Source organism: Falco punctatus, assembly GCF_963210335.1.
Source record: "Falco punctatus genome assembly, chromosome: 1".
Lineage (NCBI taxonomy): Eukaryota > Metazoa > Chordata > Aves > Falconiformes > Falconidae > Falco > Falco punctatus.
The window spans coordinates 96,706,747-96,730,915 of record NC_137580.1 but is presented as its reverse complement, the minus strand read 5'-3'; the positions used below and the strand labels follow the sequence as shown (position 1 = coordinate 96,730,915).

The window sequence follows — 24,169 nt, the reverse complement described above, 5'->3', positions numbered from 1 at the left end:
GCTGTTGGTGGCAGGTTTGAGAACGATCCTTCCCATGTAATAATTAACCTGTCCCGCCACACTGCCAGCGCTTTGCTACTGCCAGCGCTTTGCTTTCGCTGACCCTGACCTCCTTTCTTCTGCCACTGGCGGCTTAAATAACAACAAATAGGCACAGTGGTTTGGGATGGTCTCCAGGTGCCCCGGGGGTGGCAGGAGCCAGGGACACAGGCTACGTAAGTCAGCGAGCAAGGTGCCAGCGAGGCGCTTGGTCCCAGGGGAGCAGAGCTGCTCCAGAGCCATGGATGAGAGGGTGAGGAGGGAGCAGGTCCTGTCCTGCAAATCCAGCCAGCAGCCAGGGTTTTCCCTTAAAACCCAGCTTCCCAGTCGCTCGGGCTCCAGCCTTTTGGGTGTGTGGTTTTGTGTTTGGGTGGGGGTTAACAACAGTCATCGTGCTGGGCAAGCGGAGAGGCCCCCAGAGCATCCCTTTGCTGGTAGGCTCAGGATCTGGGGATCCCGGTGCAGCTCTCCCAGCCCCAGGATCGTCTCCCCCTCAGAGGAACGAGGGCGTTCTCCTCCCAAGGGAGGGGGTGGAGGCAGTGATATGGGAAGCAAGAATCTCGGGCTGATCCTTATTTTTATTTCTTCCCTTTTCTCAGCTGCAGTAAATAACAGCTCCGACACTGAGAGCATTCCCTCACCGAGGCCCGAAGCCAAAGAAGGAGGCGAAAACGGGGCCAAGGCACCACCCGGGCCAGGAGGTGACTCCAGCGCAGAACCGGCAGTCAAGTGGGAAGAGGCTCCAACACCCCCCCGTTCCACCACTGACGCTCCCCCCGCTCCCCCCGCAAATCCCGCTCCTGCCGCCAGCCCTCCGCCGGAGGCAGCTCCCGAGCCGCCCAGCAGCGAGGAGAAGGGGCAGGAGGACCTGGTGGTGGACGTGGTGAAAACGGAGGAGCCGGAGGAGAAGGTGAGCGAAGAGCCCTGCAAGAGCGAGGTGAAGGAGGAGAGTGAAGACAGCCAGGAGAAGGACAAGGGGAATGACAAGAAGGCGGAAAGCGGCGTCAGCGGTGGAGGGACAGTGGGGACAGAGGGGACGCCCAAGGCTGAGAAGAAGGAGAGCCACAAAGGCAGTAAAGGCCCCGGGGTGAACCCCGACAGCGACTCCAGCGCGACCTGCAGCGCGGACGAGATGGACGAGCAGGATGCGGTGGACAAGAGCAGGTAGGAGTGGGGAGAGAGGTGGGCAAGCGCACGGCCCAAGGGCCGGACGAGTGTCTCTGTTGCATGCCACAGTGCCCATGTGCGCTTTGGTGAGCTCCTCCTTGGGAATATCACCACTTAGGCACTCCCCCAGGTGAAGGGACATGCCCCACCGTGTCCCCGCGTGGCCGTGACCCTTTGGCAGTTACTTGCCAAGGGATTGTGACGCAGCGAGCAGTGCGATGTCGCAATGTGCAGGCGCTACTGGCAGTGGCCGCGGGCAGGTGTTGGGTGCAGAGCCACTGCGGTGGCTGGTGGCAGCCCATCTGGGTGATGCAATGGAGCAGGACTGTGGGGCTGTGCAGAGGTGCAGGCAGGTTTGCCAGCATCTAAGGTTGGGAAGGATTTCTGTCCAAGTCAGTGCTGGCAGGAGATAAGTTGCATCAGGGACATGTTCCCAGTGCAGAGAGGGGGCGAGGTGCTCCCTTGGCAGAGACGCTGCTTGGATCCGTAGGGGTGACTTACCCACCCTGGCTGTAAAGGGAGGATAATGGTGGGGGCTGTGCAAGCTTGTGGTGGCCGTGCCACCAGGTCTTCACCTCAGCTACTGAGATCCTGAGCCCTCCACCCACCCCTGGGGCCAGCAGCCAAGGGTGCCTCTGACCCTCATGGATGGTTCTTGGCACAGGGAGGGGAAACACTGGCCGCCCCCTTGGAGAACCGTCCTGCTCCCCTCCCAGCTTTTCCCACAGAGCGCTCCCCACCCAACAGCCTCACAAATGGGGAGAGGGTTTCCTGGTTTTTAAAGAATATGTGTGAATACATGCATCTTCGTAGCACTGATTTTTCTAATGGCACCTGCTCCTGGGCCAGGTGGAACTGCTGGGTCCACCCTGCCGTCACACACAGGGACAGCAGTCCCTCCCCACCTCAGAGCTGGGCTGGGACTGGAAGCTGGCATCCCACATCCAGCATCCTACATCCCACATCCATCCCATGGGCTTGCAGGGGGCAGTTTGGCAGTGAGACGGGTACTGAGCAGGCTGTACGCAGGGCAGTGGATGGAGCTAGTTAAAAAAACAACCAAGCAAAGCAGCGGGATGAGGCGGTAAGGAGCCGCCATGCATCTCCACTGCTCCTGAGGGCCTCTGCGCTTTGCCTGTGGTTGATGCAGGAGCCAGTGGGTGAGTGCTGCTTGTGCGGGAGCATCCTCCGCGCCACCCGGCCACCCTGGGGGATCAGTCCCTCTGGCTGCCAAGCAGCTGGAAGCAGCGCTGACGATGGCGAGGGGTGGCGTAGATGCCGCTGGCCCCAGCCCCATGGCAGGGCTGAGGCCTCTTGGCTGCGGTGCTCCTCTCCGGCGGTGGACAGAGTCCAGCACCACCCCTCCCCACCCTCCCCTCCTTCCCAGACAGGAGAAAGCTTCCCAGCAAGGGAGAGTGAGGCCAGTGGGGCTGCACTCCTCAAGTTTAAGATTAACCCAACCGAAAACAGGACAGCAGTGGCTTGTACCAACTTCCCAGCACCAAAGGAGCAAGTCGTCTTGGGAATGACTTTTTCATCCCCAGCTCCTCGCTGAGTCAGCACCTATCTTGCTTGTCAAACAGTTACCAGCTTCTAGGAATACGAAACATTAAAGAGGCATCCCACAGCTCCCGGGCCACTCCTCTTCCCCGGTGTGGCGATGCAGCGTGGGTGACAGCAGAGCCTGCCAGCACAGGGAGGCTGCGGCTGATGCCAGTGCTGCTGCTGCCCAGCACGGGAGCCTCGCGAGCACCCACAGTGCTGGTCCCCAGCCAGCTCCGAGGTCTCAGCGCTGTTGTGCTCCGGCTGGGGACTCTGTGCCTGTCCCCACTGTAATTTTTCTCCTTTGCGTTTCCCACCGGTGGAGGGCTGCTCGCTCGCAGGCGGTTACTGCAGCCCCGCTGCCGCAGCGTGACTCGCGATGAGCAGGACGAGGCTGCTGAGATGCCGCGTGAGCCACCCCGTCACCGCATCACCCGATGCTCACCCGCCCACCCAGCGCCGGTGGGGCGTGGGTGCTCTTCCCTGCGCTTGTAAAAGCATCAAGCTGTCCATGGCATCTCCCGGAGGGTGGCTAGGGTGTCCCCGTGGTGAGAGGGAAGGGGAGCAGGGTTGGTGTGAGATGTTGGGGCAGCCTTTTTTGGGTCCTTCTGCAGTTCACACCAGCAAAGGCAAGTCCAGGATAAGGAGGCGGCAGCCTTAACTCATCAAAGCTGGAGAAGGCAGCTGATTGTCTGTGGTTCCATGCAGCGTGTGCTGCAATAGCACTGCCAGTACTGCGGTTCAGCGGGAGGTCACGCCAGACAGGGATGCACGAGGTGAGGGCTGTGCTTGGGCCAGCACTGCATTGATGCTGTGGCCCTGGCTTAGGGAAGCCCATTGGGGAAATCTGGTAGCCATCATCTTTTTACAGCCACTCTGTGTGCAAGGAATTGGATTTGACTGGGTCACGTGTCAGTGTGTTGGCTGTCTGGCAGTGAAACTGGTCCCCATCTCAGCAGGTTGGAGGAGTTTGGGAGTTTCAGAGATGCGGTGTCCTGGTCGCCCCAGAGCTTTGCGCCTGGGAGGGGACATTTCCACACCCCCGAGGCTCAGCCATGTGCATGCCCACCCCTTCCTGCTCAAACCCTTTTCCCATCCCTCCCAACACCATCACCCCTGTTTAGGGACTGGTGGTTGGGTTGGGAGGTCCCAGGTTGGCAGCAGGTGGGTACGAGATGCTGAGGGTTTTTCATCCGGTGACTTCCAGAGCAAAGCACCCAACGGATCGCCCTGGGTCCGGCACAAGTTCTGCTGGGAGCGACATAATCAATTACACAATTTGCATATTGATGAATTTAATACTGACTCTAGCTTCCTAAGCATCAGGATCCTGGAGAGCTTTAAGGAAGCCTGAGGATCTTAAGTGGGCTTAAAGGGACCATAAGGGTGCTTAAATGCATCTCCATGAGTGCCATGAGTACTCTGGGGGGCTGCTGGGGTGGCTGATCCATGTGTCTCAGCAGACTTTGGGGTGTTGCACCCTTCTGGGAGCGCCGTCCATGTTCCCAACGGCACAGCTCCACAACACCCACATGGCTCCACGGGCAGACATCGTGATTATTCAGAGAGCAGCTCAGAATAATCCTGCCTGGTCTCCCCTGGGTGCCTAACCAGAGCACCCTGGTCCTGGTCTGGAGGTGGGTCCCTTTCCTCTCAGGTGCTGGGCACTGTGCAGAGCGAGGGCTGGGGCAGTCCCAGCACCAGGATGAGTTTATTCCCCGCACATGGCCCCGCCACACTTGTTTATTCAGCCAAGGGTGAGCATGGAATGACCTTGAAATTTATAGGCTGAAGAGAGCAGTGAAATAACAGCTAAAATAAACAAATCAAGCTGTAAAGCTTGAAAACTATGAACTGGCTTCAGCAAATGGGAGTCAGGAGGGAGAGAAAGCGGAGATGGCCTGGAGAGATGTGGCCCCTGGGGTCTCAGCATGAGCTCAGGCGCTGGACACACCAAGGGTTTGACCCATGGGCTTCACACGCCTCCATCCCCACCCTGTTATGGTGGCACCATGGAGGTGCCCACCTCGCACCATTGGCACAGGGGCTCGATGCGGCGGGCAGAGTGTCTGCCACGCAACTCAAAGAGCCAAGGGGAAGAGTAAGCGGCAAGGGTGCACCAAATCCAGCCTCATCTTTCCAGTGATTGAGTGTCCCAGCCGCGTGAACGGGTTGCTGGCCCAGGCTTTAGCACCTTGATAAAAGGCAGTTGTTGAAGGGAAGCATGAGGCTGATCCCCAGCACCGGGCAAGCACCATGTGTGAGCTCTGGAGAGTAGCAGGATGCACAAATGAAGTTGAACTGGTCACCCTGCTCTGTAATTCCCAGCTCCAGGCTCTGGTTTTCCCTTGGGTCTATTCTGGACATCAGCAGATTTCCTAGAAATTGTGTAGGGGATGAGGGAAAGAGGGCTCAAGAGCCTGTTGAGCCAGATGTAGTGGTCTTGTTTGAACTTGGAGCCCCATGGGGGTTGTCTTTGGAAAGCAGGATTTGAATCCCATCCTGCTCTCTGCCTCCCCTTGGCCTTTTCATCCCATGGCAGAGCTGCCCCGGTTGCTGGCTGGGCCCGGGTTGTGTTTGTTCCCCTCTGTGCCTGCCCTTGTAGACCAAAATGACTTGGGGACACGTACAGCCCACCAAGATCAAAGCCAAGAGACCTCCCCAGTGGCTGCGGGTCCCCCATGCTGTGGGCAGCACTGCAGATCTTCCTGCTGTGCAGCCTCCTGTCGGACGAGCATCCTGATGGTGGATGCCGAGATCTTTGGAGCGCTGGTTGCCATCTAACCTGGTTTGGGGGCAGGGCAGCAGTTTGCAGGGCCAGGAGCCCAGGTGCACAATGTGTTCAAGAGCCCAGAATCCCAGCAGCAAGCAGGGGTCTGGCACGCTCCTCTCTGATGACGGGGATGTCCTCTAGGCTCGGCAGCGTAAAACAGGGATGCAGGGTGAGGGGGAGCGATGGGGCGTGGAGCTCGCCCATGGCAGAGCCTGGCTGACGTGCGTGTTTTGCGTCCAGGTTGCTGTCCCCCCGGCCCAGCCTGCTCAACACCACCAGCGACGCCAGGCTGAACTCCTCGCCGCAGAAGCCGCTGGACCTGAAGCAGCTGAAGCAGCGCGCTGCTGCCATCCCTCCCATTGTGAGTACCCCAGCAGCGAGGGCCGGGGCCGGGAGCACGCCGACATGCGCCTCGTGCATGCTCTCCCCTCGGGCTGCATCCCCGGCATGGCGTGCGTCGGGCTGCTGAGCGCTGCGCCCGGGGCGTTCAAGCCCCCCAGCAGGCAAGGTGCAGAGCATGGTCCCAGCTGCTGCAGCAGCTCTGCCAGCAGCGTTTGGATGTCCCTTGAGCTCTTTTATCAGAAAGTTGTGGGAGGTCTGGACAGAAAAAGCTTCTTGCTGCCACATGACTGCTGCCTCCCATTGCTTTAAAAAGCAAGCGTGCACTTTCCCATCCCTGCACTTCTCTCCATCTCGTGCGCTTGAGGGTTACTACCTAAGAAGGATTTATGCTTTTTCTCACCCACAAGCTCTGCTTGGTCCCCCTTTTTGGCTACCCAGTAGCTGTGAGGCTGGTGGCTCCTGGGCAGTAGCGCAGGGGAGGCAGGGGGGACATCCCTGCATTCAGGTTTCGAGTGCTCAGGGAGGACCCGTTCCCGATGCTTTTCCAGTTTCCCACGTTACAGCTCAAGATGTGGCTGCTGTAATGTAACTTCTGGCAAAAGCTACAAGCACTTAACTATAGATTAGAGGTTTTTAAACAAGGGAAGTCTGAGGCTCTCCTATAGCATTACCAGCACGGAGCTGAGACTCTTTGTTGTGGGCTTTTTCACTCTCCTGTGGCTGGTGAGCTTTGGAGCCCTGTTTGGGCTGATAAGACTCGTGGTAATAGCGTGGGGCAGGTGCTTCTTGTAAAGACCTTGAGGTCTCCAAGACTGTTATGGATATCAACAGCATGTGACCAGCATCCCCAATTCTTCTCCCTATGCAGATTTCCGAAGGTTTCTCGGAGGGGATACTGCAGAGTGGAAGCGTGAAGCCTCAGGTGCCTCCCCACGCCTTGGCCCTCTACCAGCAGCAGATCACGAAAGCCCACGAGTCTGCCCGCGAGGACGTGCCCCCGAGCAAGCTGTCGCAGTCCCAGCAGCAGCAGGCTGAGAAGGAGCAGCAGCAGCCAAGCAGCAGCCCCAGGGGAAAGAGCAGGAGCCCCGCTGTTGGTGACAAGGAAGGTAGGGGCTGTGCGCGTGTCGGTGTGTCCCCATCCCCACAGGAGTGCCCGTGTGTGCCGCTGTGTGCAGCCAGCAGCTTTCCTCCTCTGAGGTGAAAGCTCGCTTCGACCCTTGAAAGCTCTTTAATAGCATCTTGAAGTGGGACGAGAGAGGCATGGCTAATTTCCCATGTTCATTAGACAGTACATCATGTCTCATTGAGCCTACAGCAAACACCAGGCCGCTGCCGAGCACCGAGGAGGTGAAGTTTGCCTTTATTAGCGTCTCTGCCATTCACTTGAGAGCAAAGGGGCCTGGAGGCATGCCAGGGCTCTGGGTACAATGGCTCTTTTCTACCTTGCTGGCTTTCTATAAAGAATGCTTTTAATGCTCAGCAGGGACCATTATTTCATTTAAAATCAATGCTAATACTGTGACTCGGAGTCCAAAGGTTCCTGTAAAGATTCCCAGTGCTTTCTCCCCGGAATAGCTCTGATGTGGTTTGGCTGCCTAATGAGCAATTCAGAGTTTCCCACCATAGAGCATCTGAAACATTATTAGCTTGAGCACCTGGGGATCAAGGTTAAGGAGAGACGAGAAGTCCTGATGACACCATCATCTAAATGTGTTTTTAATCTGAGCATCGGAGTCTGTTCCAGTTCAGAGTGTTTCCCTGCCCCTCGTAGCCAGCCTGCAGTCAGTTGCCTGTGAAGATGAGATGCTGTCACCAGTGGCACCATCAGAGGAGCTGGGTGGGTGGGATGACCCCCAGTGCTGGATCCTGCACAGGGATGGGTGCAGCTGCAAAAATTACCTGCTTATGCATGGGGGGGGGAGGTGGATAAGACTACATTGACCAGGCAGATCTGCACTGGACCTGGGCTGTGATCTTTGCTGGAAAATCGCTGTGCTAATTCAGCATCCGGCAGCCAGGATCTTAGCAGCCTGCTCTGCAGTGTCCAGGGCCAGGTATTTATTCTTCAAGCTGTCACGTCCCTCTGGACAGAACGATGTGCTTGCAAGAAGAGTTGGTTGCTGGCACTTGGCCGAAATTTTATTGAACAATAAACAGTGCCGTGAGTGCCTTGCACCTCCAGAATGTTTTGCATGCAAGCAAGGAAGGTGACTGCTCACCTTGAAAGAAAGGGGAGCTCCCCCCCATGAGTCATGGTGTTGCCACCTGTGGAGTCCCATCTCCAGCTGCTCCCGTCCTCATGTTTGCTGCCCAGCCGGAACAGCTCCCCTCCAGCTCTTCCCCCCCAGCAGGCAGGTGGGTGGGATCCCTTGCTGTCACGGGATCCCTTGCTGTGCCGGGATCCCTTGCTGTGCTGTCATCCTGTGCAGATCTGGTCTTGTGCGGCTCAGCTTGCTGATGAGCTGGGTGGCACAGGCAGCGCTCAGACCGGGAGCTCTGCATCGCCGGTGTCCCGGTCTGAGCTCCAGCTTCCTCCTGGCTGCAGGAGGATGAGGAGGTGAGGCAGGTATGTGTGTGTTAGGTACAAGGCGGGCTTTAGGGGTTGGAGATTAACTATGCCATTCTGCGATGTGTTCGTACCGTTATTAAATGCAGGGTCCCTTACCCAGGTGGGTTTTTTATGGCTTTGTTCTCTGCAAAGCACTGATACGAAGCACTTTATTCTCTCCTCTCACACCTCTGTAGCGCTCTGAATCTTCCAGGTTAATGAAACTAATTACGCCTCCTTGTACCTCTGCAAACATCTCAGCAGGTCTTGGGCTCCAGCTGTGTGGCGGCCAAACCCTGCGTAGCTGTGCATGCGCACCGGGTACCACGCTGGGTCTGGGTTGCACGTGGACCTTAGGGAATCATAGGCTGCTCTTCTCTGTTCACGATGGGAAGGCATCTCCTATTTGAAAACTAGCAGGTTTGTGATGCGTCACCTTAAGGGGAGAAATCGAGTCCCCCAGAGTTGTGATTTCGGTATGGGTACGGACTGATGTAGCGGCTCAGTGCTGTCTCTGCATCTTGGAGCATGTCCCTGCTGTGGGTCAGGGGTTAGTGGGGAGATAGCCAGCTAGTCCTGGCAAACCTGTGTACGTCCCTTCCCTCCCCTGCTCTCTGAGGCATCCCGGTGAAGCAGCAGGCATCTAGGCTGCGGGCATGGTGCTGCCACACCACCTCTACACGGGCCTGGCGTTAAGTGGGCGACTCCAGTGCAGCCTGTGAAGCCCTCGGGAGCGCAGCCCTCTGCACCTCCTAGCAAGGGGCCAGCGCCCCCAGGGCAGGTAGTCCCGCTCCTCCCCTGCTCCGTAAGAGAGCTTGAACTCTTGCAGCTGCTCCAGAGATCCAACGTCCTTCTCACCGCTCTGGATCCACTTCAAAGCCAAGCCTTGCACGTATCCTGGCCGAGGCACTGGCTGCCTCGCAGCCGCTGGCTGGGGCCGTATCGGCTTGGAGGGCGGCCAGCCGAGCGGAGCCGGAGCCGTACCTTCCTGAGCGCTGCCCTCCCTTCCAAGAGGAGCTGCTAATCGCGGGGCTGGGCAGAGGCAGGCAGCCCTGCCTGCATCTCACTGACAGGCAGACGGATCCCTTTTCCCGTTGCCGAGTCGCCATCGGGCATATCTTCGGTTATCGCTCGGCAGTTTGAAAGCCAGCGGTATGTTTTGTGTTGATTTAGTTGTGTTTCATTTGGCCTTTGTAGGCGATGGGGAGCCAAGAGCATTAATTTGGATGACGGATCATATAAACTCTGACTCCTTCACTCCCATTCCAGGGGTTTGATAAACGGTAATAGGAACTCTCTCTTCCCCACGTAAGTGCTATTTTATCAAAAGCTGGCTGAGTTATAGCCACCCTCTAATGTGGGGGCAATTAGGAACTGGCTGCGTTTCACCAGCTGGGAGAGGCACACGGGGGAGGGGACGGCTCCCGCAGGCAGAGGCGGGGGACGGGGCTCCCCAAGAGCCATCCAGGGTGCACGTAGCTTTGACTGTCAGTGCCTTGGCGCTGGAGAGCATCTTCAGCCGGGACATCCCAGTGCCATTTGTCCCAGCGTGAGCAGAGCTGAGTGGGGCTGAGCTGAAGAGCAGAAAACCAGGGAGTGTGGACGTGCCAAGGACTCTCTGTCGCTCTGGAGGATGTGCCTGGATTCCCCCGTACTGGCAGGACAAAGAGATCCTCTCTGGGATCCAGCGTGGGAAGAGAAGAGGCTGCAGCCGAGGTCTGGCCCCAGCAGGCTGCAGAGGTGTGAGTGCCTGGACACCTCCATGCGCCAGTAATGGATTTCTTCTCTCACTGAAGGGGACAAGAATAATCTCCCAGCTTCGGAGCACACTGAGCATTAATAACGATAATGCAGTAAAGCCTCATTAAATTGGGCCTCTGATAATCTGCTTGCCCTATTATTAGGCTTAGCGGGATTCAGGCATCTATTTTTATCAAAAATTGATGGTTAAAGGCTGGGTTCCTTTGTGATTGCTATTGTTTACTGCCCAGTTTCTAATTTCTGGTCAGTGTGGACGTTACGCAGGTGGGTCTGGGGAAGAAGGGCAGTACAAAATTAAGTGTTTATCGATTACAAGCAAATCCTACCAATCCTGCCTCTAATCCATCCAGAAAAGGCTGTCTCATCCGTCTGCTCAGCAAAGCCTGAGGATGCACTTGGGCTGGAGCTGGTGCAGATGAAGCCTCTCTTTTCCCTGGCACCCTGCAGAGCGTGGCAGGGCTCAGGCATCCCCAGCATGGCTCCTCCATAATTAAGTACTTCTTGGCCTCCCATCAACCTTTTTATAGCCAGGGTGAACCCAGCCTGGCATCCAGTGTACCCCAAGCCAGATAATTTTGGGAAGCTTTCCTGCCCCCAGCCCTGGTGCCTTGCAGAGGAGCAGCAAGCTGCCCAGCTCCCCGCAGAGGCATCTGGCTGTCCTGCAGAGCTTATCTTGATCTTCATTTGCCTTTGACAGTCTCATACAGCATGGGTGTCCCAGGTGTTTGGAGAACGTCGGCACATTATTCCCTTGCTGTCCAAGAAGCTGATGCTGTCATTTCTGGCTGCTTCCCGCAGCCTACAAATGGTGTATAGCCAGCAGCTGTCCTTTGAGAGTGGCGGAGCTTTCGCATCACGATGTGATGTGGGGATGAGCGCGTTCCCGATGTGCTGCTGTGTGGTGGTCCATCCCCAGGCACCCCGTGCCCAGCTACACAGCACAGACCATGTTGTCACCAGCAAGCTGGTGCCTGCTGGATGTCCCCCACACACCAGAGGGATGCCAGCGTTGGTGCCTCTTGTCTTTAACCTCAGTGAAGGGTCAGGCAGGATAATCATTAATCCCCCCAGCCCTGCCGTGGTGGCTGGTGCGGAGCTGTGGGCACAGGCAGGAGGTGTCCAGGAGCATTTGCGCGTAGCCAAGCCCTGATGAGGAGTGCTGCACACCGAGCGCCGTGTCTCTGAGTGGGGTGGGATGTCCATGGGGGTCCTGACTGGCAGTGAGCGCCAGCAGAGTCCCCAGCCCAGACATCCGTCCTCCCTGCTGTGCTTTAAGCATCCGAGTGACATAAATGCTGTCAAATCCAGGCAGTGACACTGAGGCTTATTCTTTTTAGTTTGGCTGGAGAATTCAGCCCTCATCTCGTGGCCAGGTTGGACCCAACTGAAGCCACTTGCCATGCGGGGAGCTGGCTCGGGCATCCCTGCCCGTGCCCGCCAGGGCCGCTGGCGGGGACGGGGCACTGAATGAGCTCGTCGCTTTCTGTTCCCTTGCAGAAAAGTCCGTGCATTTCTCGTCCATCGCAGAGGCTCAGAAGCTGAGCGCCGAGCCGACGGCCACCTCGTGCTGGCCCCCCGTCCTGTCCTACTCCCGGGATGTGATAAAAACCTCTCCCCAGGCGGAGCCCCACTTGTTCCAGTATAACCCACCAGGCAAGTAAAAGCCACCAGCTGCATGGCGTGTGCCCCCTGTCCTGAGCTGGGGCTGAGTGTCACACGTCATGCTCTTAAGTCAGTGCAGCTTTTTGGGGGGTAAGAGAAGAGGATTCAGCAGAAACCTGCTAACACCATGCTTTGGCCTGGCATGGAGCGGTCCGAGAGGGGCCAGGCTGGTCCGCCAGCTCTGGCCAGGGCAGCTGTAGGGACGTGGTTTGTCGCAGAACAGTGTGGGCACTCCCTGCGCCGCTGTCGTGCAAAGGCAGGCAGGGTTTGTCCCCCGCTGCGCTGTCCCGCTCCGGCTGGAGGGCAGACAAGTCTGGCACAGCACGTCCTCTGGCTGCAGAGGGGACCAGGCAGTGATTTAAACTGTTCCAGTCCTTTCCGAAACAGTCGTGTGTCTTGGGTGCTGGTACAGGCTGACAGCCAGTTCACCACATCCAGCCCCTGCTCCCTCCCTTGCCCCTTTTCTTTCTGATGGCTGCAGCCACTGCTCTCCCTCCGTCTTGATAACACTTACGTTTTCTGCACAGGACACCCCATCCCGCTAAACCTGCATGAGAGCTCTCGCTCGGGGCTGCAGAGACTAGCGAGCATCTCCAACCCTCCTCCCCTCATCTCCTCCACCAAGCACCCCTCCGTGCTGGAGAGACCCGTCGGCTCCATTTCCCAGGTAGGGTGCTGGGTGTGAGCCGTGGAGATGCCACGCGAGGCACTGACGGCCACTCCTGACGGCTCCTCTTTGCTCTGCAGGGAATGCCCATCCAGCTCCACACGCCCTACAGCTCCGAGCATGCCAAGGTCCCCGTCGGCTCCATCACTATGGGCCTGCCACTGACCATGGATCCCAAGAAACTGGGTAAGGAATTGGGAGGCAAGTGATTTCTCACGTGCTCTAAGAGCAGGGGGGAGTGAGCTTGCATGTGGCGTAGGGGAAAGGAGGAGCACAGGACACGGCAAGGGAGCGCAGAGAGACCTGCTAAGAGGATGAAAGGATTAGTCTGTCAGGAGGGCAGAGACACAGGGAGCTAAATTTGTGCAGGATAGGGAAGCAGCAACTCGGTCAGGGACACATCCCAGCCTATAAATACCCTCCGGCTAATACTGCGATTGAAGGAAGGAAATATATTGCCGCTCCCCGGGCCGGTAGGATAAAGAGTAAATGGCCTGAAGTGAACAAAGAAAGTGTTTAGTCTGCAGATTGGGAAGCATTTCTTAATAGCAGGAGGGAATGGGTGAGGGACCAGGTCTGAGGGGGGGGAGGGATACGGGCACGATTTCCCACCGCGTGTGGGTGGTACAAACCAGCACTGGTGTTTTCAACACTAGCTCCGGTGCTGGCATGGGCAGCACCAGCAGTGCCAGGGCAAAGGATCTTTGTGTGTCCAGCTGCCGGCCACGTCCCCGGTGAAGCCCGTCCCGCAGCGGTGGGGACAGCAAAGGCGCCGGGGCAGTGCCACAGGGGCTGGCAGAGATGGGAGCCTCGAGCGGCCGAGGGCTGTGGCCCCCTGCCCTGCACCTGCGCTGATACGTGGTTAATGTTTTCCAGTGCCTTTTCCTGGAGTAAAGCAGGAACAACTTTCTCCTAGAAGCCAGGCCAGCCAGCCAGAAAGTCTGGTTCTGCAGCCATCCCAGGAGGGCTCCATCCTGCGGGGTGAGGCGCTGGGGGCTGCGGGAGGGGAGGGGTGCTGGCACTGCCCAGCCTGGCCGACGCCGTGCCACCTGCAGCTGCCTGGTGACTGCAGGTTTGCTTGCTGGGGTTGTGCCCAGCCAGAGGGGGCTCCTCACCCCTTTTCTCCAGCATTGCCAGCAGGGTGGCAGATGGGTCTGTACAGTGTCCGAACGTTTCTAGCCAACTCCCCAAATCTGCCCCTTGGGCGTTGACTCTTGTGGAGATACGCGTTCAAGCGGCACCCAAAAATCTGTTGCTTAAGACAAAGCAAGACCTGTTTAAATACCATTAATATTTTTTTTCAGACTCTTCACTGTTGCTGCTGCATCTGGGCAGGGACCACATTTCATTTATATGTAGCCCTCCCGTGTTTCTTTCCCTATTAGCTAGGCAGGAAAAAACCAAATTCAAAGCTATTGCTTTTAGGTGCAAATTCTGGTTTGTGAAACCCCCCAAGTAAGGCAGTCAGGAGCCCGATGCGGTGGGCCTGCTCCCACCCAGGGCAGATACAAGCAAATGAACTCAGACCACCTCAAGCTGTATCTCGCCGGAGATCTGCTCTGAGCACATCAGGAGAGGCTGAGACAAGCTGGGCTTTCTCCCTGGCCCCTAAATCTGCCTGGCCCCTCCACGAAGGCAGCATGGAGCTGAAAGCATCAAAATACCCGTTTTTTTCCCTCCCAGCCCCACGCACATGGTGCTGGGTCCCTTGGGGGACAAGGTGGGAAGGGATGCGCAAGGCACAGGGTTTGATGCTGATGTCTCTTGGTGGGCTTCCCCTCCCGTACCTCAGCTTGCTAGAGATCGGGTCGAATCCTGCACTTAGTCTCAGCCCCACAGGAGGTTTTGTGCTGAAGAGCAAATCCAGCCCCCAACTCGCTGCCTTTGTGTCCGACAGGTACTTCCCTCAGCTCTGCCTCAGGAGGGAGCATCACCAAGGGAACACCCACATCCAGACCCCCTCCGGAGTCGCCCATCACCTACCGAGGGTCCATCACACATGTAGGTCCCACGTCTCCAGTGGGTTTTGCTTCCTGGGTGCTGGCAGCTGCAGCTTGCGGTGGTGGATGTGGGGACCGGGGGATTGCGGGGTGCGCAGCACGGGGCTGAGCAGCGCGGGGCTGTGATGCTCCCATCCCGTGAAGCCCCTCAGGGAGGTGTGCAGCCAGAGCTTTGCAACCAGCCTCTCCTCGGGATGGCATGAGCCCTGTCCCGTGAGCTGAGCCTGCAGAAGAGCAGAGCTTGACAAGCAGCGATGCAAAGCCTTACAGCGTATCTAAACCCTGCTTTGCTTTTCGTAGCTGTCAGGAACAGAGGTGAAAGCAGCTTTAAATGGCTCTGGGAAAATAACCTTGCCAGTGCAAGAAAGTGGAGCAGAGAGGAGGAGATGGGCAGAGGGCCCCGGGCAGGCAGAGGAAAGGAGAAGGCTGTGAGGTACATGTGAGATAGCGAGGGGTGCTGCCAGGGCTGAGCATGCTGTGCTGGGGGTCCTGCCCAAAGGCTCTCCTGAGCAGGAAGATACTTTGGCCTTAATCTCCACCATCCATCTTCGGAAGAGCAGCTGGCAAGCGGGCGATAGCTTTTTGCAGTGTGAGTTATTGCTCATCTGGTAACAGAGCAGGGAGCATTAAAAAAAATAGTAATATCTGTTTCCTGTGGGGATTTTATCTGGCCATCATTCAGATATTTAAAGCTACTCATGCCCAGATTTTTGCCTGCCTCCTTCAAGGGGGACAGCCGTGTTCCTTTTGGCCCTGGTGACCTAAACCTGAATCCTGGCCCAGAGCAAAGGCTTAATTTGCCTGGTGCCCCGCATCCAACAGCTGCCAGGAGCAGATGCTTGGGGACTGTAAAAAACCCATCAGAGCAAACACGTGCTGCACCCTCTCAGATGCCCTGCAGCAGCTGTGGCCAGCAGCGGTGGGCAAGAAGGCTCTTGAGCACCACGTGCCAGAGTTCGGGAGGTGGGCAGAGTTTGTTGAGACACTGTTTTGCATCCAGCTAATAAATCCATCTAGATTCCTTTCTTTGGCTTGGGATGAAGGTACCAAGCCCAGACACAAGGTGTTACCTGTCGCTCCTGCTGGCCTAGCAGCCTACATCCCTCTGCTCCCATCGGGGGGAAGGAACCCCCAGTTCCAGCAGCAGCTCCTGGTACCGGAGCTGATACTTGATCTCGGATTAGTCATCCAGTTCACAGAAGGCAGATCTTGAATATATGTTCTCTGCTCTGAAGCCATCTGTCATCACACGCTTTCAAATCCCCACTGAGCACGTCCGCGGAAGGAAGATGACTTACCTGGGGCTGGGAGAGCTGTTGCTGGGTGTACTGCGAGGGCAAGAGATCAGAGCGCTCAACCTGCGTGCTGGCATGTCCCGGCAGCTGTGGTGGGGTTTTGGGGACCGCTGGTGCTCAGAGGGCTTGGTACAGAGCAGGGGCATCTCCAGGCTGGCGGGGGGAAATAGCCTGCCCTGGCACAACCTGGAAGTGCCAGCAAAGCTGGCTGGGGTGTCACTTCCCCAAGGCTTCTCGCAAGCATCCATCCTGGGGGGCTGGTGGGGTTACGTGAGCAGGGTAGGCAGGTGTCAAATCAAGAGCTTCGCTCTGATAGCACCGATGGGGTGGGGGACCGTCACCCCACGGTGGCTGTTCCCAGTTGGCACCGACAGGTTGTGATGGCAGAGGGGTGTAAATTTACACCAGCAACCTCCTCCAGGACATCCAGCTCGGTGTTTGGAGGGGGATTCAGAGAGGGGCAGGTGGCTGTGAGCTCTGTCCATGTGTGCCTCCAGGGAGAGCGAGGTTTGAGTTCACACCATTTGCGTCAGGAGCCTGCTGCTATTCCTGTTGGAGGGCGAACCAGCAGGTTTCGCTCCCTGACCTGCCCCAGGACCAGTCTCCCGTGCCGCCGGCCGCCGTGCACAGGCAGCTCTCCGAAGGTCCCGCTCACTGCCAGCAGATGTGCCCTGGGCGCGCAGGACATCTCCGTGGCTCCTGTACCCAGCTGGGGAAACAGGCTGCAGGCAAAAAGCTAATGCTCGAGCAGCCCTTTGCTGTCACCAAGGTGTCCCCAGGGGGACACCAGCCCTGTCCCCCCAGACCTGTGGGGTGGAAGCGAGCCAGGTAGCTTACTCTGAAACGCGCAGGGTGGGAGACTTGCTGCTCTGGGGGTCTGTGCTGTCCTCGCCCCCCTGCCTCTTCCCAGCAGCCTCACACAGATCACGTAGCTTTTTACCGCTCCTCGTTATCGTCCTCATCAATAATTAAGCTGCAAGTCCCTCGCTGTTGGCTGCGCCAGGAAGCGGAGGCCGGGCGCGCTCTCCCTGTGCTCAGCCTTCCGCGGGGAACAGCCTGTCCCTGCGTGCGCGCTGGCTTAATTGCTTGTGACACTGTTAAATATGGATCTTGGTGGCTTTCCAAGGGCACCCCGGCAGAAGTGCTGTACAAAGGAACCATTACCAGGATAATCGGAGAAGACAGCCCCAGCAGAGCAGAGAAGGCAAGAGAGGATGCCGTGCCCAAAGGACATGTCATCTACGAAGGGAAGAAAGGCCACGTGCTGTCCTACGAGGGTAAGTCGTAATCCTCTGCCTTTTTAGGACAGGCACCGGGGGTTTGTGCCGCCGTGGCTGGGAGTCAGGAGCTATTTGGGGAAAGGCTGACGAAGTGCAACAGGCCAGCCTCGCGTCTTTGCTTCCAGCGTCGTTCCTCTCCCTTCCCACCCCGCCTGCCTGCAGCCTGGCTGGATTTCCCTCTGGCTCATGGGGGACATGACATGATGCTGCCTCGGAGGCGGCTTTGCTGGCAGCCAGGGGCGCGCTGGGGCCGGGGCCGCGGTCAGGGTCTCTGGTTTGGATGGTTGGGTGGAGCAGGGGAGAGGAGAGGAATCAGGTGGGAAGGTGTTGCCTTCATCCCTAGCACCCTGTGCAGGATGGGACTGTCCAAAAACGTTATGAGAGCATCCCCAGGCTCTCGGGCCAATGTGGGACGCAACCTGCAAGATGGGGGCAAGTCAGGTGGTATGGCAGAACGGTTTATTCAGACATCAGACCCTCACCTGCAACGTCTTGGGCACTGTGCAGCTTTCCCAGCATGGGGCTGCCCTTCAGGAATCCTCCTGGGCCCCACAGCACCCTGCCTCAGGATCTCGTGAGCTTCGCTACAGCATCTGTAGCTCTTGGAGGGGCTGAAACCATTCCCATGTCCCGCAAGGAGCCTGTCTGTGGGGTGCACTGGCCCGTGGCCAGATGCTGTCCCCCAGAGGCACTGAGGGACCCTGAGGGACCTGCCCAGAGCCCTGTCTGGGGTGAGAAGCTTCCCCCAGCACAGTCGGTGTCACTTGTTGGGGAGCAGGGCACGGCAAAGCAAACCCGGGCCGGTGGCTGCAGGAGAGCCTGACACTGGGCTGCACCCCAGGGGGCTCTGGAGAGACCCAAAAGCTACGTTGCAGCTCACAGCCCTGCTGCACCATAACGTGCTTCCTCGGTAAATGCCGACGGTGCCTCGCTGCATGAGCATTGTCAGCAGGCAGTCGCCAGCTGCTCCTGCCTCCTCTGTGCCTGCTCGTCCCATCGCAGCACTGGCCATCAAAGCTGCTCTGCGGGTCCCCGTGGCTCCTGTTAAGAGATAAGCAGATGTTCCTCTCCAGTGAAGCTGGGAACAACTCTGTGCTTCCCTTTCACCGTGTGCTGTCGGGCATCTCTGGCACGGCGCCGGGCTCCTCCTCGCCTGCAGCTGGGGTTGGGAAGAGCTGAGTCCCCTTGGGGTGAAGCACTGGCGTGTGCTCTGGCATGCACGGGAACAGCCGTCCTCGTGTCACTTTTCTTCTCAGCTGAATTTGAAGGTGACTGAGGAGCAGATCCTAACTTCAGGCAGCTCAGCAGGTATCTCTGGTTGGCTGCTGTGCTGCCTGGGCCCTCTGCCTCCCTCCCGAGGGTGGCTGCATCCCTCCTGGAGCAGAGCATCCCTGGCAGCCCGGGTCCTGCGGTGGGTCCCGCAGGTAGAGGTGTCCAGCAGAAGTCCCTTTCCACTTGCCTCCAAGCACAGGCAGCTGGTTTCATCACAGGCTGGTTGTTTCATCCAGGGCCGGAGGCAAGAGGGTTCAGGTTGGGCCACGGGGGACAACTCACAAGCTTCGGCTGATGCCACCTCCATGTGTGCCCTGGGAGCGCAGGGACCCCTGGGGACAGGGCTGTGCACCCTGCCTCTCGCCTGCCGGCTGGAAACCAGCTCATCCCCTGCCTGCCCGCGCTCGCTGTCAACTCTTGCCCAGATAAGAAGTGTCACCGCGGAAGACTCGTGTCTGGGCGCCCTTTGGGACAGTTGGCAGGGCTCGGGCCAGGGAGGACGCAGGAAGCATTTCAGGACTTGTTTGTGCAAGAAGCTATTTTAATCTCCTCTGCCCAGGCTTGGCGTCGAGTGAGGTTGATCTCAGAAACGGTGCAGGCGGGGAGAGATGGGGAAGGGTCCCGGCAGCAGGGGCTGCCCCTGCCCTGCGCTGGGGTCCTGCTCCAGCCAGCCAAGGGGGGCTACAGATCAGACTCTCACCCATTGCACACACCGGTCGGTGTCAGCCCGAGTCTCCTCGGCTGCAGCCGGAGCCCATCACCCCTTGTCCTACCTCACCGTGGACGCAGATGAGGAATTAATTCATTCCTCTCCACAGCAGCCTTTTACATGCTTGGTAGCGTTTATCACATCCTGAGTGATCTCACGTGCTTCTGCAGCCCAGCCAGCCCTGCTGCCTCTCCTTCTCCCCGTACAGCCTGGCGGGGCTTCGCAGCCCGAAGTGGAAGAGTTAAAAAAAAAATTAAATAAGAAAACTGAAATTGTTGGTGATTATGAATTTTGGCAAGCAGAAAAAAAATTTGCAAATTCTTTAGTGTCATAAGGGTGCTTAAAATAAAAGGGCTGTAATGAGACGAGATCCTGTAGCGTGTGCGAGCTGAATTGTGCTAGATTGGTTATTCTCATTCTGCATATGATTGCTGATGGCTTCTGCACGGCAAGGGACGTGGGTTTGGAGTGATTTTCTTTCTGTTTAGTCTCTCTTCTCCCTCGCGCCCTCCCCCCACTTCCCAGCGGTACAAAGGGTGCCCAGGACCACGTCCCCTTCAGCAGAAGGGCTGCTGGCAGCAGATGTGCCTTGATGATAGGGTGCGGGCGCATCGCCCCGCGGCTGCTGCAAGGTGCTTGGCTGCTTCTGAATGTCACCCCCAGCTTTCCCCGATGAATCTGAAGTGAGGACTCGGGGACAGATCCCCCTCTTGTTTCCCCACACACAGCCCCAAATGCTTTCTGGATCGAGTGGGTGCGGATTGCGGAAACTCATAGTAGGTGTGAAGTTGTAATAATCCCATTTTATTAATTACTGGGTTTGCTGAGGAGGACTTCTGTTCCCGATCGTCTGCAAGGGAAATGAATGTTTTTAACTTGTCTTCCATTTTATCTAACTGCATAACCACCTTCTCTGCCCACGAAGAGGAGGATCAGGGCACTGGCAGTCCCCGGCAGGGGCGGCCTGGCCAGGGCCGATGGGCAGAGGTGTTTGTTTCTCCACGCCAGCATCCCTGCTCGGAGCTCGTTACACAAACACGAGGCGCTGGGCTGGATAGGGAGCTGCCTGCTGGATTCACAGCTCGCCACACATGATGGGTGCCCATCGCCCAGGGTGGGCATGATGCTGCCTGGCACGGGCAGGGCTGTGCCGGGGCGGGTGGAGAGGGGCTGGGGCTCAGGGCAGGGGGTCTGCTGTTGGTTTGCAGGAGAATTTGCTCCAGGTTCAGACAAGGAGGCGGTCGGTGGTCTCCTGTCTTACTAGTGCTCGCTCCCTCGGTCTTGGGTGGGACTTTCTGCCGTCTCCATCTCTCCCAGTTCTTATGCACACTCACTGCTGTTCCAAAGGCATCGTTCCCAGCTTCGTCTCTCCCCCCTTTTCCCTCATTTTCTCACCCAGGGAGTGTCTCGGCAAATGTTAAGGCTGGCCAAGATCCCAAACAGTAGGTGTCTAGCAAAAATCAAAACAAACAGGGGGAAAAAAAAAAAATCCCCAGACCCACAGGGCCAAGTTCAGTGGAACCGCAGCTGCTCCCACTAGCACCGCGCTGGCTCCGGGCTGTCCCCCTGCCTACAGGATGGCCCCCACCGGGGAGGGAGGGAGTGGGACACGACGGGGCGGATGCTCCTACCCGAGCAGGAGGCACGGATCTGGTGGCTGAGGCAGGCAGGGAGGGGAGAAAACACCAGCTGAATTTCTTGGAAGCTAACTTCATGTGGTGTTACTGGCGTCGCGGAGTGGTGGCTGATGCTAGGATGGGATCTGACCTTCCAGCAACGCATGCAAAGAGAACACCCTCCCTTGGCTGGGGCTGACTTTCTGTGCTCCTGATGGTGCTTTTCGGTGTTCCCTTCCCCAGGTGGAGTTGCTGCTTCTCAGTGTTCCAAAGAGGACAGCAGGAGCTCAGGAGCTTCGCATGAGACCGCAGGAACCAAGCGGACCTATGATATGATGGAGGGGAGGATCAGCCGGGGCTTATCAGCCCGTGATACCTTATCTGCCAGCATTGAAGGTGGGTCTGGGCGAAGCCTTTCACCCATGCTGTGTTAGCAGTGACCCGCAGAGACCCCATCTTGTCTCTTCTACATGATGCTCCTTCCCATGCCCGTGTTTCAGCAGTGCTTAGCTGGTGCCCTGCAGCACATCCCAACAGGACAGCATCTGAGCAGCGTGGGAAAACAAGGGATGCAGACTGGCCCCTTTGCCTTTGGTTTCTGCCCACTACAAAAAAAAAAAAAAAAAAGGGAAGCACGTTTTAAAAAAAGAGAACTCATGTAATTTAGAAATTTTTGGTGTTTTTCCTTGTTGTCCCAGGAATCCCTGGTAACATGGTCATGTGTTGTAAATGAACTCCTGTGTCACAACCCAGCTTTCTGCCTTGGATCTGTTCTAGGTCTCATGGGTCGAGCAATCCCTCCAGACCGACACAGTCCCCATAACCTAAAGGAGCAGCATCACATACGGGGCTCAATTACACAAGGTAAAGCCTGCAAGCAGAAGATGGCCATGGCCAGAGGTAACGCAGGGAAGTATCTCACCTGCATGGCCCCTTGTTCTTGTTGTCAGGCTAGGGCAGGAGGAAGCAAGGGTGGACACACTGAGGTCCCGCTGCTGCAGACCTCTGCGGCCTTGGCTGTGTGCTCAGAGAGGTTTTCAGTCTTGCTCAGCTTCTACCAACCTAAGCTCTCAACAAAGTCAGGGGTAAAATTCTCAGTGACTCTCATGAGGGCAGGTTGAAGCTAGTGTGAAATGGGCCCAGAAAGTGGTGGTAGGTGTGATGTGCTCCAGCTGCATTCGTGGTGTAGCTGCTCATGTGCTGGGTTGGGTGCCAGTCCCCAAGTTACGTGCATTAACTAGAGATCCCTTCAACTGAGCATCCATGTGGGGCCTGGGAGTCCAGTGTCTGGCTGGGGAATCACCCTCTGCATCTGTCATCTGCTTGGGCATTGCAGGAATACCTCGGTCCTACGTGGAGGCCCATGAGGACTACCTCAGAAGAGAAGCCAAGCAGCTCAAGAGGGAAAACACTCCACCGAGGGACTTATCCGATGCCTACAAGGTCAGGTCTCACGAGGGCCTTACTCCTCTGAAAATGAAACCAGCCCACGAAGACCTGGTGGCCACGGTAAAAGAAGCAGGAAGATCAATCCATGAGATTCCCCGGGAGGAGCTGAGGCGGACACCCGACATCTCTCTGACGAGACCTCTGAAGGAAGGCTCCATCACGCAGGTGAGTAGGGGGCAAACAGCAGGTGAGATGGGTCTCACTTAGGCTGCTGTTCTTGCATGGACCCTGGGGACCATTCCCAAGGTAAACAGAGAGCAGAGAGGGCTTCATGTTGCACATACATCACTGGTCAGAACTGAGGCTCTGCTTGGGTAAAGGTGGCCCTTCCCCATACTTGGATGGGGTCCCTTCCAACCCAAACCATCCTGTGATCCTTCCCAGTGGATAGATACAAAACCCAGGGAAGGGAGGTCAGCACCCCCTGGCACGTTAAAGAGGTGATGCTCCATCCACAGGCGTACACGGAAGGAGCCACGTTTGGCTCCTGTTCAAGGCCAGAGTCAATGTGGTGCCCTCGGCAGTTGTGACTCTGGGTGTACATAGTCTCGGTCTCCTCCCTTTACGGGCAAGTGTCAACCCAGCAAGGCCAATAGTTAGGAGGAAACGTGGCATGCTGTCTCCTGTTGGACTGCAAATATTTGGAGGGTTCCCATGGCACCTCGTAGTCCTACCTCATTTCAGATGTGTGTAGGAGAGAGGCGTGATGGGCACAGCCAGCCTTCGGCAGTGACTCATCATCATCTTGTTGGAGCACAACAAGACATGCAAGATGGGCCCTCCACCCTACCCCGTGCCGTGCAGAGCGATTATCTCTGCTTTGCCACTTGTCATTTGGCCACGTAAACTGGTGTAGTGACCCACTGAACAGGTCCCATTGAGACTTGGTGGGATGCAGCCACCGCATCCCCTTCTGGTCTGTGCCCCTTTGATGTCCCCTTTGCCCTCTGTCCCCAGGGTACCCCACTGAAGTACGACAGTGGCTCTTCCTCCTCGAGTACCAAAAAGCACGATGTGCGCTCCATCATCGGTAGTCCCGGCAGGACTTTTCACTCTGTGCACTCACTGGACATCATCCAGGACCCGAGGAATCTGGAGAGAGCTTATGAAGAAAGCCTGAAAAACAGGCCAAGCCCAGTGACAAACTCAGGTGGCTCCATCGCCAGAGGGGCTCCTGTGATTGTACCTGAGCCGGGCAAGCCCCACCAAAGTTCCCTCGCCTACGAGGACCACCAGGCAGGGCACAGCACGGCGTTTGGCAGCCACCTGCACAGAGGGTCTCCGGTCTCCACGCGGGAGTCCACGCCACGGCAGCACGAAGGTACTGGGCAAACCTTTTATTTGACACAAGGATTTTTAGCAAGCCAAGCGGGCAAAGTGTGCAGGAGGTGGCTGCTGACCCAACCTGCCTGAGTTGTTCCCAGCTGGTGCCCGTCAGACCCGTTCTCCGCGGCACCCCATGCCCAGTCTTGCCCGCGGCTGACTCATGGCACTGGGGCGGCTGCCAGGGGTGGCTGGGGCTCAGCTGCCTTCCTGGGGGCGCTCACACGGTTACGGTGAGGGCACCCCACACCTGCACAGGGGTAACCGGAGGGAGGCTTGGAGCATGGCTGGTGAAGCTGGTGGTGTTTTGAAAGCGTCTCCTTGAGCCAGCACTGGCCCAGGGCACCCTCGTTGCTGCAGGCGGGCAGGACAGCGGCTCTTGGTGCACTGCAGGGGGATCGTCACACCCCCACCCACCTGGTGTGTGTTTGCCTACCCTGTGTGTTTATGCCTTACCCGTCACCGGGGCACCCGAGTGCCTCAGCTCCAGGAATATCTAATCCCTTCCAAGCCGGTGGATCCAGGCAGTGCAGCTGGTCTTTGGGATCTGCCATCTCGCAGCCTGTCTGCTTGCCCCAGGCAGGGGCTGCCTGTGCCCCCTGGCATCAGCCACCTCCTGCCCCCAGAGCCAGACCTGGGGCTTCCAGGGAGCAGGCACGGGGCTGGGCTGGGCTCAGCGATCTGGTGAGACATGCTCAGGTCCAGGGCACAAAACCCCTCTTGC

The 24,169-nt window shown here is 57.6% G+C and overlaps 1 protein-coding gene across 15 annotated transcripts in view; it reads left to right on the top strand.

The window, feature by feature from the left end:
* The window catches only part of NCOR2 (nuclear receptor corepressor 2), a 252,056-nt gene that overhangs the window by 210,910 nt on the left and 16,977 nt on the right, over positions 1 to 24,169 (top strand). For all 15 annotated transcript variants that reach the window (XM_080369504.1, XM_080369506.1, XM_080369505.1 and 12 more), the window contains 13 exons: positions 639 to 1,203; positions 5,762 to 5,882; positions 6,732 to 6,969; positions 11,670 to 11,825; positions 12,362 to 12,501; positions 12,582 to 12,687; positions 13,378 to 13,482; positions 14,399 to 14,502; positions 16,923 to 17,073; positions 20,917 to 21,069; positions 21,451 to 21,537; positions 22,010 to 22,287; positions 23,080 to 23,443. In XM_080369504.1, the coding sequence (XP_080225630.1) occupies positions 639 to 1,203; positions 5,762 to 5,882; positions 6,732 to 6,969; positions 11,670 to 11,825; positions 12,362 to 12,501; positions 12,582 to 12,687; positions 13,378 to 13,482; positions 14,399 to 14,502; positions 16,923 to 17,073; positions 20,917 to 21,069; positions 21,451 to 21,537; positions 22,010 to 22,287; positions 23,080 to 23,443 (2,568 nt within the window). The remainder of the gene's footprint in view (positions 1 to 638; positions 1,204 to 5,761; positions 5,883 to 6,731; positions 6,970 to 11,669; positions 11,826 to 12,361; positions 12,502 to 12,581; positions 12,688 to 13,377; positions 13,483 to 14,398; positions 14,503 to 16,922; positions 17,074 to 20,916; positions 21,070 to 21,450; positions 21,538 to 22,009; positions 22,288 to 23,079; positions 23,444 to 24,169) is intronic.